Raw genomic sequence first — 14,434 nt, 5'->3', positions numbered from 1 at the left:
GTGAGAAGTGGTGGTGGTTCACGGCGGTCGGCGGTGGTTCTGTGGTGGATGGTGGCGGCTGGCCGAAAATAGGAAGAAAGGAGAGGGAGGGGGCGGCTAGGAGAAAGAGGGGAGGAGGAAGAAGTGTGAGGAAAATGAAAGACTAGGGTTAGAATTTTAGGGTTTTGGTTTTTATACTTACATATCCCTAGTTACTCTTTCTTTGACTTTCTTTTACAAAAATGGTTTAACCCGACTTTTCAAGAAGACTCGAGTCCCGTTAATTCATTTCTTCGACATATTTGAATGTAATTTTTCAATAGCTTTCTAACAGATATAAATATGTCTATATTTACTTAATAAATCTTTAATTGATTTAATTTTAAGTATTTTATTTATTTTGGCTTTTCCACAAAACAACTAGTATTTCTCTTGTTCTCGAGTCCACGTGAAATTTTTCTAAAGTCTAAATGCTCATAAAGTCTCAATCGAAACATAAGTCCACTCGTTCCGTTAATAATGCCTTACAGACTAATAACTTTCACGCCCTAAAAATACATATTCTAGTTATAAAGTCGCGTACATGAACAGAAAGAACTAAAGACGGTCAGAAAAGTATATCGAGAAAATACGCTCAGATGACGGTTGTCACAAAAGGTCTTCCTTGTAAACAGTGTAAAGCGTGGTAAAGGCTTTAAACTGATATTCTCCAATTTCAATCTGTGTAGAATGCCAACTTGGCTTCGCTGCCATTGTCATTCTCTATCTTCCATTTGTTGTCTTCGACGTCAATTGGAATGTCTTCAGTTCTGATAAGATCTCAGCTGGAGGAAGTCTTCAGTTGCATTAACTGTACGTTGCAACTAGACTTCAATATATTTCTGGACAAAACTTCGGGTCTCCAGATGCAACTGGAGACTGGCCAGTTTGGTCGAAACTGGTTCTAACAAAGTTACATGAAGCAATTTAATCTCACAGAAGAGTACGTTCATGGCTTGTTGTACAAACAAGTGGAAGACGCATGGAAAGATATAGCACGTGAGACCTTCGTGTGTAAAGATATTCTCCCAATACATGTAATAAACTGTGTGATTGGCTTGGCTAGAGTAGTTGAAGCTCTATACAACAATAATAATGATGATTGCACACATATGGGCAAAGAAATGATAAATGTTTTCAAAGCTTTGTTTGTTCATCCTATGAGCATCTAACCACGAGTTACGATTCTACGACGACAATCAGGGCATCGTCGCACCTCGTGAATCCGTGATACTTCGAGTGCACCTCGTGCATCCGACCATCTCCTAAAATATGCAATAAGGAAACTGATATCTGTACCACATAATTTGATAAATTTACCACACTGTACACATTTTCATAAAAAAATGTACAAGTATATACTGCACAGTTATGGTAGATTTAAATAATTGTATGGTGCGAATATCACTTTCCATACAATAATAATAAATAGTTAATAAACAGACATGCATATGTGATATTTTGATATTTCATTTTCTCGATCTTAATTAGTTATTAAATAAACATGCATATGTGTTAGTTTAATATTTTGATTTGTCATTTTCTCGGTATTATGTGCATTTCTATCTTATCGTGTAAACAATTTCGTATATTAATTATTTAATCTCATTTTATCGATCTTACGTGCATTTCTATCTTATCGTGTAAACGATTTTGTATTGTGATATACCTGTGAAAGATTACGATAAAAATTAGATCGTTACGATTTTTAAAGGTTTTTAAGGTTTTACATGCACGGTCTTTACTAGTTTAAGAGATTTAAAATTTTGGTAGTTAATTTGTTGTGCTGAAACAAAAATATAAGCAAGTATATGTTTTCAAAAAGATAAAATGTTGTTAAAGAATTATCATGAAGGTGAATTCAACTTTTAATTTATTTTTATTCTTTTTTGGTTCCATTAGTTTAGTTTATGAAATTTTCATAAACACAATCAGATACAAGATATATTGTAAGCAGTGACGAGTCTAGGATTCAAAACTACGTAGGTTCTAACTACAAAGCAGACCCATCTTGTGGATCTTAAAGGACCTACATAGTATTAAAAATTGCCCCCCCCCCCCCCCCCCCCCCCCCCCCAAAAAAAAAAAAAAAAACCAAAGTCTTTCATTAACATTAATCATCAGCATTAGTAAAGCTCTGAACGATGCAAATGGGCTCAATACATACTTTACAATTTCTCTTTATGTTTCATGATACCAACACATATTTTGAAATCACTAGAAGTAAATGAGGATTTGTGTCGGTATGTTTGTGTGCAATTATCTAACTATAAAGAAGATTTTCCAGTATATATGCATTGTCTTGAATCTCTTTTATAAGCTGAAAACAAAATGGAGTTGTTTATGGAAAAAGTTTGAAAATCCATGATCTAAAATGTTCTTTAAAATAACACATAACCGTATATGAATGAAATCATATAGACTAGGGGTTAAAGAGAAAATGTGTCACAATAGATTAATGAAAACAAGTTTGACTAACGTCAAAATTTATGTTTTTTTTTATTTCTTTTCATTTTTAAACTAACTATGTAACACAAATGTATTTCATAGTGCTATTAAACAAGTTAAGATAGGTATTTAAAAAAAAAATCATATATCTCTTATATATCATATTTAAATGTAAGTTAAGTCATAGGACATGCCCTTTAGTTAACTAGATCCTCCCGGATTGTAAGGTCCAAAGTTCGCAAAACCTTAATTTACATCTAAATAATAAACAATAAATGAAAAAGAGAAAGTAAATAAACAATAGTTTAAGCAATTGTATGTTATATTCTCAATACAATAAATGAATGGATACAAGCATAAACAATTCTTGACATACAAGATTAACAAGCTAATCTAGTTATTGATTCTTGGCAAAGAATTTAACATTATTATAACTTAGGTAGCAAAGAAAACTATACTTAGTAATAATTCTGTGATAAACAGCTAGTTAGTTTTAAACCAAGAATACAAAAATGATGTTTTTGGTTTTTTCAAGAGAGAAAAGAGAGGAAAAGAGAGTGTGTGAAGGAAAAAGATAAGGAAATACTGGGAGGTAGGGAAGACCACTACCCACACACACTCTTACACCACCAAACATCCACTAGCTAGTTACTACCTCACGGATATCAAACTAAAGGGTAAAAGTCTAACCAACCACCTTATTCTAAAACACATCTAACAGTCACTCGACATTTTATTAGTCAAATAATAACCGCTAAGTGTCAAAATTTTATTAGTTAAAGAAAGTCAATGGGTCAAAATAACAACTGTTACACAAAGGCTTATAGTTTAAAAAATAAAAAATCATTTAAATAATTAAATAATATAAATATATGACCATCAAAATAATTAATTGATAAATAATTTATTAATTAATCGATAAACAAAAGATTTGATATCTTAAGACTTAATGTATTAAATCTTAGAATGAGTAATATAAAATCACTATGATATCTCAATATTAATTTGATATTTAGTTTGTTTGCGTGTCTCTTTGAAAAGCAGGTTGTTTAAGTAAAAACATACATTTATATTCTTTAATAATCTTTGCTTGTAAATCGGAAAAGATTGAATTTCTCCATCTAATATCCACGACTAGGATAAAAAATGTAAATCGGAAAAGATTGAATTTCTCCATCTAATATCCACGACTAGGATAAAAAAAGAACAAAACCAAAAAATTTGTAGTTTTGGTTTTAGTGATAAGGTGGTATTTTTTGAATTGTTCGTGTGGATCAATTGTGAAACTATTCATATTATTAAATATTGTTTTATCATATACCATGTCATCTCTTGAAAAGTAATATTGAAAAATACACCACATATATATAACTCAGGTATGGTCACTATCTTCACATGGATCACAATATATAGGTGTTTCACTTGCTTTAATAAGTTTTGAACCTGTGACTAATAGTGTATATTTGTAGGTCATATGGTCATATGATAACGGTTTCACTCTATTGATAACTTAAAAAAAATTCAAGGTCATATATTTTAAAGAAATCAAGTATTTAAAGTCAAACCACATATATATTTTTTGAGAATTGATATATATTCGTACCCTAAAATTAATTAATTTATCACACTGTATAAATATTACAGCACACTATACAAATAATTAATGCATAGTTATGGTAAATTAATTAACTTAGGTGGTACTAATATCACTTCCCATATTTTTTTACTTTTAAATTACGAAATTGTTGGTGCGAGTGTTAGAGTTTATTAACAATGGCAATCAATGATTTAGTGTTGTCAAATCGAGTTATCATAACTGGATTTACACGCATATCCTTCTAGTAATATATAGAGTTACGTGTACCTCCTATGATTGTCTTACAAAGTTAAAATAATACTGTAATCATTAATAAAAGAGATCACGTGAATCTAGCTTGAATAATTTAGAGATAAAAATAGTACCGGTATATATATATTATATTATAAAAAATGTATTTTGAAAGTTACATAGTCAAATTGTCTAAAATTCTTTTAATGATTAAATTACACAATCAGTCTTTTATTTTTTTTCTTAAATATTATTAACCATTTACATCAATTACTTTTACATCAATTATCTACACCGACGCCGCCTCCACCATCAACAGTCACCTCCACCACCACACCATCGCCGTCATGACCAAAAGCGCATTGTGCGGGTATCGTGCTAGTTTTTTTAAGTATATAAATAGCTAAAAAGCTGTGAGAGGCACATAACATATGAAGATTACAATTGTAAGTGAGAATTAAGCTTATAATATGTCATCTGATAAAGTAGTTTATCGTCCCATTCGCAATGACCTCACTCCTAGCATATGGGGAGACCAGTTCCTTGTCTACCATGATGAGGTACGTAAACAAACTTTAGGTCTGTTGTTAATAAAACCCTTAATTTTATTTATTTATATATATATATATATATATCATTATATTATATATGTACACTATTTTAAATGATAATTAACGTGTGTTTAGCAAGAAAATGAAGTTGAGATAAAACAAATCGTCGAAAATTTGAAACAAGAAGTGAGGAAAGATATACTAGCAGCTTTGAATAATCCGGAAGAACATACCAAACTATTGATACTTATTGATGCAATCAAACGCCTTGGCATATCCTATTATTTTGAAAAAGATATTGATAAAGCCTTACAACAAGTTTACCATACATATGGCGATGAATGGACGGGTGATAAGCCTTTCCTTTGGTTCCGCCTCTTGCGACAACATGGCTTCTATGTCTCGTGTGGTTAGTATTTAAAAGTTCCAAGTAGAAACTTTTGTACAGAATTTTGTTGCCTAGCTATATGGTGTATCACGGTATTTTGGCTAAAACGTTTTTGAAACACCAATTTATGCGTATGCAACATTAATTCCTTTTTGAACACCATAGGCAAAAAATAAAAATAAAAATATCATCTTTAATATATTGTTTTTAGAACAACAAAGTTCTACGTGTTAAGTATTAATGTCTTACAATAATATTATTGAGCTAACTTGTAGAAGGTCTTTTATATACAGATTTCTTAAAAAACTATATGAATGAAAAAGGAGATTTTATCGAATCGTTAGCTAATGATGTTCAAAGCATGCTCGAGTTGTATGAGGCATCATATATGAGAGTGCAAGGAGAAGCTTTACTGGATGATGCTCTCAAATTTACAAGAACTCATCTTCAAGAAATAGCAAATGATCCACTTAAGAGAAACTCTACTGTTCATACTCAAATACAACAAGCACTTAAGAAGCCTGTACAGAAAAGGTTGCCCAGACTGGAAGCATTGAACTACATTCCGTATTACGAACAACAAGATTCTCATCACGAATCATTACTAAAACTTGCGAAATTAGGGTTCAACTTGCTTCAATCTCAGCATAAGAAGGAGCTTAGCCAAATTTTAAAGTATGCAATATCACCCCATTCTCACTCATTACACAAAAAACTAAAAAACATGAATTTTATACATGAATATGTTTTGAGAAATAATATATCCCTATAACGGATATTTTCCTATATCTTTTTAATACCATGACATAATAACATGATCTGTAATCTACTAATTCTCTCTCGTATCATTGTTAACTTATCATAGGTGGTGGGGACGTTTTGACGCCAGCAAGAACTTACCTTATGTAAGAGATAGAGCGGTTGAGTGTTATTTTTGGGCATTGGGTGCAGTCTTTGAGCCACAATATTCCCGTGCTAGAACATTTTTGGCAAAAGTGCTCATGATGTCAATGATACTTGATGACACTTACGATGCGTATGGCACTTACAAAGAGCTTGAGATCTTTACTGAAGCGATCCAAAGGTAATATACAATACAAACACAAACTAGTTACAAACCACATAATATCTCTTGGGCACTAGTTTAGGTTAATTCGGCCTCAATGGGAAAATAAAATGGATAATGAAAACCGATTATAAGTGCATTAAAAGCTAAGGCTACAAAAGCTAATAAAGGATCTAATGAACACAATGACATGAATTTTAAATGTCGTACGTAGGTGGTCGATTTCGTGCTTAGATGAGCTTCCTGAGTACATGAAACTAATATACCAGGGATTCATAGATTTATATAGAGAAATGGAAGAAACGATGACAAAGGAAGGAAAGGCATACCGTATCAACTATGCCAAATATTTTGTAAGTTTGAATGCCTTTAATTAATTCAAACCGTCTATATTAGACCACTCCCGATGGTGACCTACATCACTCCACGCTTATATGTTTTACCACATAAGCTCCATGCATGTTATCATTTTTAATACTGATTTTCAACTGACACAATATTACCAACAATACCTCATCACTTTCTAATTATTTTTCATTGTTTAACTTTGTATTATTATCTAACCATTATTTATTAAAAAATCAAATATAAAATCGCAAAACGTGGGGTAAACTAACATGGCAAGCAACGATGTGGTCCCAATGGTAACCGTTTGTACTGATGCAAAGAAACGAAGCAACTGATGAACCATTGGGAGCCCTATAATACTCTTAATCTATGAGATTATATATGTCTATCTATGATGATTATGTATATATAGATGAAAGAATTGACTAGAGCCTATCTAACGGAAGCAAAATGGGCAAACGAGGGGTATGTGCCAACAGTAGAGGAGCATATATCAGTTACCTTCATTACTACTTGCAATTTTATGCTCACAACAACGTTTTTCGTTGGCATGGACGGTGACATAGTGACAGAAGCTTCTTTCAATTGGATTGTCACAAAACCTACTCTCATTAAATCAGTATGTATAGTTGCTAGACTCACGGATGATGTTATCACCCACAAGGTACATATATACATATCCCATTTTAATATATTCATAATATATTGGCCAATATCATCCACAGTGGGGAATCTACATAGAGACTAAGGTCGCGTTTGGTTCACAGAATTTGATGAAATTAGAATTGAATTCCATTCCTTAGTGCGTTTGGTTGCACAAAGAAGAGGGAACCTCATTCCATAGGAATGTAAACATTCCATCATTTGATGGAATCTCCATTCCTTGGGGATGGAGGAAGGAATTTCATTCCTTCCATCACTTGAATTTTCAAAAAATCAAAAACATTCCGTCAAATTCAATTCTTTCAAATTCTAATTTCTTTGAAAGATTCCATTCCTTCCCAAAATATTCTGTGAACCAAACGCGCCCTAAGGTTGGTCACTTGTCCCCCCAATATCGACTTTTCATCTACTTTTTTAAATTAACTTATCTAACAAATCTTTAATCATAATTAAGATGAAACAAATATTAGTAATACTACAATCATAATGTTCCTTTATTTTATAGTGGTTATTCAATATACTTTTGGCGATTTATTTTTTCTTTTCCTTTTGGATATTTTTAGAATTCAGAAGCTATAATCGCGCATAATGACAACTTGACGAGGTTTATCTAGTTAATTAACTTAAAAACTGGATAAGGACTTTGTTAACAACTTATGTAATATATCAATGTAGGAAGAGCAACAAAGAATCCATGTTGCATCGCTTGTTGAAAGTTACATGAAGCAATTTAATTTGAGAGAAGAGTACGTTCATGGCTTGTTGTATAAACAAGTAGAAGACGCATGGAAAGATATAGCACGTGAGACCTTCGTGTGTAAAGATATTCTCCCAATACCTGTAATAAACTGTGTGATTGGCTTGGCCAGAGTAGTTGAAGCTCTATACAACAATAATAATGATGATTGCACACATATGGGCAAAGAAATGATAAATGTTTTCAAAGCTTTGTTTGTTCATCCTATGAGCATCTAACCACGAGTTACGATTCTATGACGACGAGCAGAGCATCGTCGCACCTCGTGACCCGTGATACATCGAGTGCACCTCGTGCATCCGGCCATCTCCTAAAGTATGCAATAAAGAAAACTGATATCCGTACCACATAATTTGATAAATTTACCACACTGTACACATTTTCATAACATATTGTACAAGGATATAGTGCATAGTTATGGTAGATTTAAATAATTGTATGGTGCGAATATCACTTTCCATACAAATAATAATAATTAGTTAATAAACAGACATGCATATGTATTAGTTTGATATTTTGATTTTTCATTTTCTCGATCTTAGTTAGATAATAAATAGACATGCATATGTGTTAGTTTTGTCATTTTCTCGGTATTATGTGCATTTCTATCTTATCGTACAATAGTTTAAGCAATTGTATGTTATATTCTCAATACAATAAATGAATGGATAGAAGCATAAACAATTCTTGACATACAAGATTAACAAGCTAATCTAGTTATTGACTCTTGACAAAGAATTTAACATTATTACAACTTAGGTAACAAAGAAAACTATACTTAGTAATAATTCTGTGGTAAACAACCAGTTAGTTTTGAACCAAGAATGCAATTGATGTGATACCACAGGGACCACGTACAATTTGATTACACCACAAAGCCTTGAATCCGAAAATTTGGCGAGAAATACTTAAAGGATGTTTTTGGTTTTTTCTAGAGAGAAAGGAGAGGAAAAGAGAGTGAGTGTGAAGGAAAAAGATAAGAAAATATTGGGAGGTGGGGAAGACCATTACCCACACACACTCTTATACCACCAAGCATCCATTAGCTAGTTACTACCTCACGGATACAAAACTAAAGCGTAAAAGTCTAACCAACCACCTTATGCTAAAACATATCTAACAACCACTCGACATTTTATTAGTCAAATAATTACCACTAAGTGTCAAAATTTTCATTAGGTACAAAAAGTCAACGGTTCAAAATGACAACTGTTACACAAAGGCTTATAGTTTAAGAAAAAAAATAAGTCATTTACGTTATTAAATAATATAAATATATGACCATCAAAATAATTAATTGATAAATAATTTATTAATTAATCTATAAACAAAAGATTTGATATCTTAAGGCTTAAAGTATCAAATCTTAGAATGAGTAATATAAAATCACTATGATATCTCAATATTAATTTGATATTTAGTTTGTTTGTGTGTCTCTTTGAAAAGCAGGTTGTTTAAGTAAAATCATACATTTATATTCTTTAATAATCTTTGCTTGTAAATCGGAAAAGATAGAATTTCTCCATCTCATATCCACGACTAGGATAAGAAAAGAACAAAACCAAAAGTTTGATAGTTTTGGTTTTAGTGATTAAGGTGGTATTTTTTGAAATGTTCGTGTCGATCAATTGTAAAACTATTCATATTATTAAATATTGTTTTATCATATACCATGTCATCACTTGAGAAGTACTATTGAAAAATACACCATATATATATAACTTAGATACGGTCACTATATTCACATGGATCACAATATATAGGTGTTTCACTTGCTTTAAATAAGTTTTGAACCTGTGACTAATAGCGTATATTTGTAGGTCATATGGTCATATGATAACGGTTTCACTCTATTGATAACTTAAAAAATTTCAAGGTCATATATTTTAAAGAAATCAACTATTTAAAAGTCAAACCACATATATAGTTTTTGAGAAGTGATATATATTCATACCCCAAAATTGATTAATTTATCACACTGTACAAGTATTATAATATACTGTACAAACAATTAATGCATAGTTATGGTAAATTAATTAACTTAGGTGGTACTAATATCACTTCCCATATTTTTTTTACTTTTAAATTATGAAATTATTGGTGCGAGTGTTAGAGTATATTTACAATGGCAATCAATGATTCAGTGTTATCAAATCGAGTTATAATAACCGGATTTACACGCATATCCTTCTAGTAATATATAGAGTTAAGTGTAGCTCCTATGATTGTCTTACAAAGTTAAAATAATAATGTAATCTTTAATAAAATACATCACGTGAATCTAGCTCGAATAATTTAGAGATAAAAATAGTACCAGTATATATATATATATATTATATAAAAAAAGATATTTTGAAAGTTACATAGTGAAATTGTCTAAAGTTCCTTTAATGATTAAATTACACAATTAGTCTTTTATTTTTTAAAATATTTTATTAACCATTTACATCAATTACTGTTACATCAATTATCTACACCGACTCCGCCTCCACCATCAACAGTTACCTCCACCACCACAGTGTCGCCGTCATGACCAAAAGCGCATTGTACGGGTATCGTGCTAGTTTTTTTTTTAAAGTTTATAAATAGCTAAAAAGCTGTAAGAGGCACATAACATATGAAGATTACAATTATAAGTGAGAATTAAGCTTATAATATGTCATCTGATAAAGAAGTAGTTTATCGTCCCATTCGCAATGACCTCACTCCTAGCATATGGGGAGACCAGTTCCTTGTCTACCATGACGAGGTACGTAAACAACTGTTATGTTTGTTGTTAATAAAACCCTTAATTATATATATATATATCATTATATTATACATACAGTATTTTAAATGTTAACTAACGTGTGTTTAGCAAGAAAATGAAGCTGAGATGAAAGAAATCGTCGAAAATTTGAAACAAGAAGTGAGGAAAGATATACTAGCAGCTTTGAATAATCTGAAAGAACATACCAAACTATTGATACTTATTGATGCAATCAAACGCCTTGGCATATCCTATTATTTTGAAAAAGATATTGATAAAGCCTTACAGCAAGTTTACCAAACATATGGCGATGAATGGACGGGTAATAAGCCTTTCATTTGGTTCCGCCTCTTGCGACAACATGGCTTCTATGTCTCGTGCGGTTAGTAATTAAAAGTTCCAAGTAGAAACTTTTGTACTGAATTTTGTTGCCTAGCTATATGGTGTATCACGATATTTTGACTAAAACGTTTTTGAAACACCGATTTATGCTTATGTAACATTAATTCCTTTTTAAACACCATAAGCAAAAAATAAAAACAAAAATTTCATCTTTTATATATTGTTTTTAGAACAGCAAAGTTCTATTTGTTAAGTATAAATTAGTCTTACAATAATATTATTGAACTAACTTGTAGAGGGTCTTTTATATACAGATTTCTTAAAAAACTATATGAATGAAAAAGGAGATTTTATTGAATCGTTAACTAATGATGTTCAAAGCATGCTCGAGTTGTATGAAGCATCTTATATGAGTGTGCAAGGAGAAACTTTATTGGATGATGCTCTCGAATTTACAAGAACTCATCTTCAAGAAATAGCAAATGATCCACTTAAGAGAAACTCTACTGTTCATACTCAAATACAACAAGCACTTAAGAAGCCCGTACAGAAAAGGTTGCCCAGACTAGAAGCATTGAACTACATTCCGTATTACGAACAACAAGATTCTCATCACGAATCGTTACTAAAACTTGCGAAATTAGGGTTCAACTTGCTTCAATCTCTGCATAAGAAGGAGCTTAGCCAAATTTTAAAGTATGCAATATCACCCAATTCTCACTCATTACACAAAAAACTAAAAACATGAATTTTATACATGAATATGTTTCGAGAAACAATATAACCTTGTAAACGTATATTTTCCTAAATTATTTTAATACCACGACGTAATAACATGATCTGTAATCTACTAATTCTCTCTTGTATCTTTGTTAACTTATGATAGGTGGTGGGGACGTTTTGAAGCCACAAAGAAGTTACCTCATGTAAGAGATAGAGCGGTTGAGTGTTATTTTTTGGCATTGGCTGCAGTATTTGAACCACAATATTCTCGTGCTAGAGTTTTTTTAGCGAAAGTGATCATGATGTCAATGATTCTCGATGACACTTATGATGGATATGGTACTTACGAAGAGCTTGAGATCTTTACTGAAGCGATCCAAAGGTAATATACAATACTAACACATACTAGCTGGTTACACCTACATAATATCTCTCCAGCACTGGTTTAGGTTGAGCCTCAATAGGAAAATAAAATGTATAATAAAAACCGATTAAACACATTAAAAAAGGATCTAATGAACACAATGACATGAATTTTAAATGTCGTACGTAGGTGGTCGATTTCGTGCTTAGATGAGCTTCCAGAGTACATGAAATTGACATACCAGGGATTCATAGATTTATATAGTGAAATGGAAGAAACGATGACAAATGAAGGAAAGGCATACCATATCAACTATGCCAAAGATCTTGTAAGTTTGTAAAGAAAGGCACACCTTTAATTAATTAATTTAAATAGTCTATACTAGACACTCCCAATGGTGACATATATCACTCTATTTTTATGATCATGGTAATATAAATATAGATGAAAGAATTGACTAGAGCCTATCTCACGGAAGCAAAATGGGCAAACGAGGGGTATGTGCCAGCAGTAGAGGAGCATATATCAATTACATTCATCACTACTTGCGTTTACATGATGACAGCAACGTTTTTCGTTGGCATGGACGATGATATAGTGACAGAAGCTTCTTTCAAATGGATTAACACAAAACCTACTCTCATTAAATCAGTATGTGCAGTTGCTAGACTCCTGGATGATATTATCACCCACAAGGTACATATATACATATCCTATATAATTAAATATTTTCATAATATCAGGGCCAATATCATCGCCAATGGGGAAGCTACATAGAGACTGAGGTTGGTCACTTATCCCCTCAGTTTCTACAATATATAAAAAAATATTGATGAACTGAAAAAGCATTTTTTTGGTTTGTTGGCTTCAAAGACTGTTGGTGGTGGAGACGACGTCGAATAATGTAGATAATTGATATAAAAGTAATTGATTTAAATGTTCAATGGAGATATTTTAAAAGATAAAGGATTGATAATGTAATTTAATCATTATTTGAAAATATTTTAAAAGGTGATAAGTGAAAATATTACATAATATAGATAAGAGATGACATTTTAGATATTTCCACCCATGTAACTTTCAACATAGGGGTGTTTTTATTAATAAGTAGTATAGATATATAAGTTTTTTATGCAAGTTATTGACAACACTTGAGAAAATAATTAGAAAAATCCTTCTTTAATTAAGTATTGTTTTAATTAAGGGTTTATGCCATTAGTTAACGGTGGTGATAGAAAAGTGTAATTCTCATAAAGACATTTTTTCACGTTACCCATACATCAATATTGACTTTTCATCCATCTTTTAAAAGTAATTTATCTCACATATTTAATCATAAGGTGAAACAACTAATAGTAGTGCTACTACGATCGTCATTCTTTTATTTTATTAGAGTAGTTCTTCGATTTACTTTTGGCAATTTATTTTTTTTTTTTTTTGGAAATTTTTAGAATTGGCAAGCTATAATTACATGTAATGACAACTTGACAAGGTTTATCTAGTTATTTAACTTAAAAGTTGGATAAGGACTTTGTTAACAACTTATGTAATATAACAATGTAGGATGAGCAACAAAGAATGCATGTTGCATCGCTTGTTGAAAGTTACATGAAGCAATTTAATCTGACAGAAGAGTACGTTCATGGTTTGTTGTATAAACAAGTGGAAGACAAATGGAAAGATATAGCACGTGAGACTCTTGTGTGTAAAGATATTCTCCCAATACCTCTGATAAACTGTGTGATTGGCTTCGCCAGAGTAGCTGAAGCTCTATACACCAATAAAGATAATTCCTCACGTATGGGCAAAAAAATGATAAATATTTTCAAATCTTTGTTTGTTCATCCTATGAGCATCTGACCATGAGTTACGATTCTACGACGACAAGCAGAGCATCTTCGCAAACACCTCCTTTTCTTGTGTGCCTGCACTGTGATACATCGAGTGCAACTCGTGCATCCGGCCATCTCTCGAAGTATACAATAAGGGAACGTATATCCATATCACATAATTTGATAAATTCACCATATTGTACACATCTCCATAGCATATTGTACAAGTATATAATGCACAATTATGGTAGATTTAAAAATTGTATGATACGAATATCACTTCTCATACAATAATCATAAGTAATAAACTGGCATGCATATGTATTAGTTTGATATTTTGATTTGTCATTTTCTCGA

At 31.6% G+C, this 14,434-nt stretch overlaps 2 protein-coding genes across 2 annotated transcripts; both read left to right on the top strand.

The window, feature by feature from the left end:
• Nucleotides 1-4,764: 4,764 nt before the first annotated feature.
• Nucleotides 4,765-8,285, top strand: LOC122608388 (E-beta-caryophyllene synthase-like). The gene is made up of 7 exons (XM_043781487.1): nt 4,765-4,854; nt 4,981-5,254; nt 5,527-5,908; nt 6,099-6,317; nt 6,514-6,652; nt 7,060-7,311; nt 7,986-8,285. The coding sequence occupies exons 1-7, from the start codon at nt 4,765-4,767 to the stop codon at nt 8,283-8,285; spliced, it is 1,656 nt and encodes a 551-aa protein (XP_043637422.1).
• Nucleotides 8,286-10,723: 2,438 nt separating this feature from the next.
• LOC122608534 (E-beta-caryophyllene synthase-like) lies at nt 10,724-14,105 on the top strand. Its single transcript, XM_043781635.1, has 7 exons — nt 10,724-10,816; nt 10,925-11,198; nt 11,473-11,854; nt 12,045-12,263; nt 12,435-12,573; nt 12,690-12,941; nt 13,809-14,105. The coding sequence occupies exons 1-7, from the start codon at nt 10,724-10,726 to the stop codon at nt 14,103-14,105; spliced, it is 1,656 nt and encodes a 551-aa protein (XP_043637570.1).
• Nucleotides 14,106-14,434: the final 329 nt, after the last annotated feature.

The sequence above is a fragment of the Erigeron canadensis genome, chromosome 7, assembly GCF_010389155.1.
Source record: "Erigeron canadensis isolate Cc75 chromosome 7, C_canadensis_v1, whole genome shotgun sequence".
Taxonomy (NCBI): domain Eukaryota; kingdom Viridiplantae; phylum Streptophyta; class Magnoliopsida; order Asterales; family Asteraceae; genus Erigeron; species Erigeron canadensis.
This window is presented reverse-complemented; position numbering and strand designations above follow the sequence as displayed.

Bases quoted from the DNA above. Each gene is read 5' to 3' on its own strand.
- LOC122608388 (XM_043781487.1), top strand. From the start codon at position 4,765: ATGTCATCTGATAAAGTAGTTTATCGTCCCATTCGCAATGACCTCACT. The intron at 5,909-6,098 runs GTATGCAATATC...AACTTATCATAG, and splicing joins GAGCTTAGCCAAATTTTAAA to GTGGTGGGGACGTTTTGACG. The intron at 6,653-7,059 runs GTAAGTTTGAAT...ATGTATATATAG, and splicing joins TCAACTATGCCAAATATTTT to ATGAAAGAATTGACTAGAGC.
- LOC122608534 (XM_043781635.1), top strand. From the start codon at position 10,724: ATGTCATCTGATAAAGAAGTAGTTTATCGTCCCATTCGCAATGACCTC. The intron at 11,199-11,472 runs GTTAGTAATTAA...TTTTATATACAG, and splicing joins TGGCTTCTATGTCTCGTGCG to ATTTCTTAAAAAACTATATG. The intron at 12,942-13,808 runs GTACATATATAC...ATAACAATGTAG, and splicing joins ATGATATTATCACCCACAAG to GATGAGCAACAAAGAATGCA.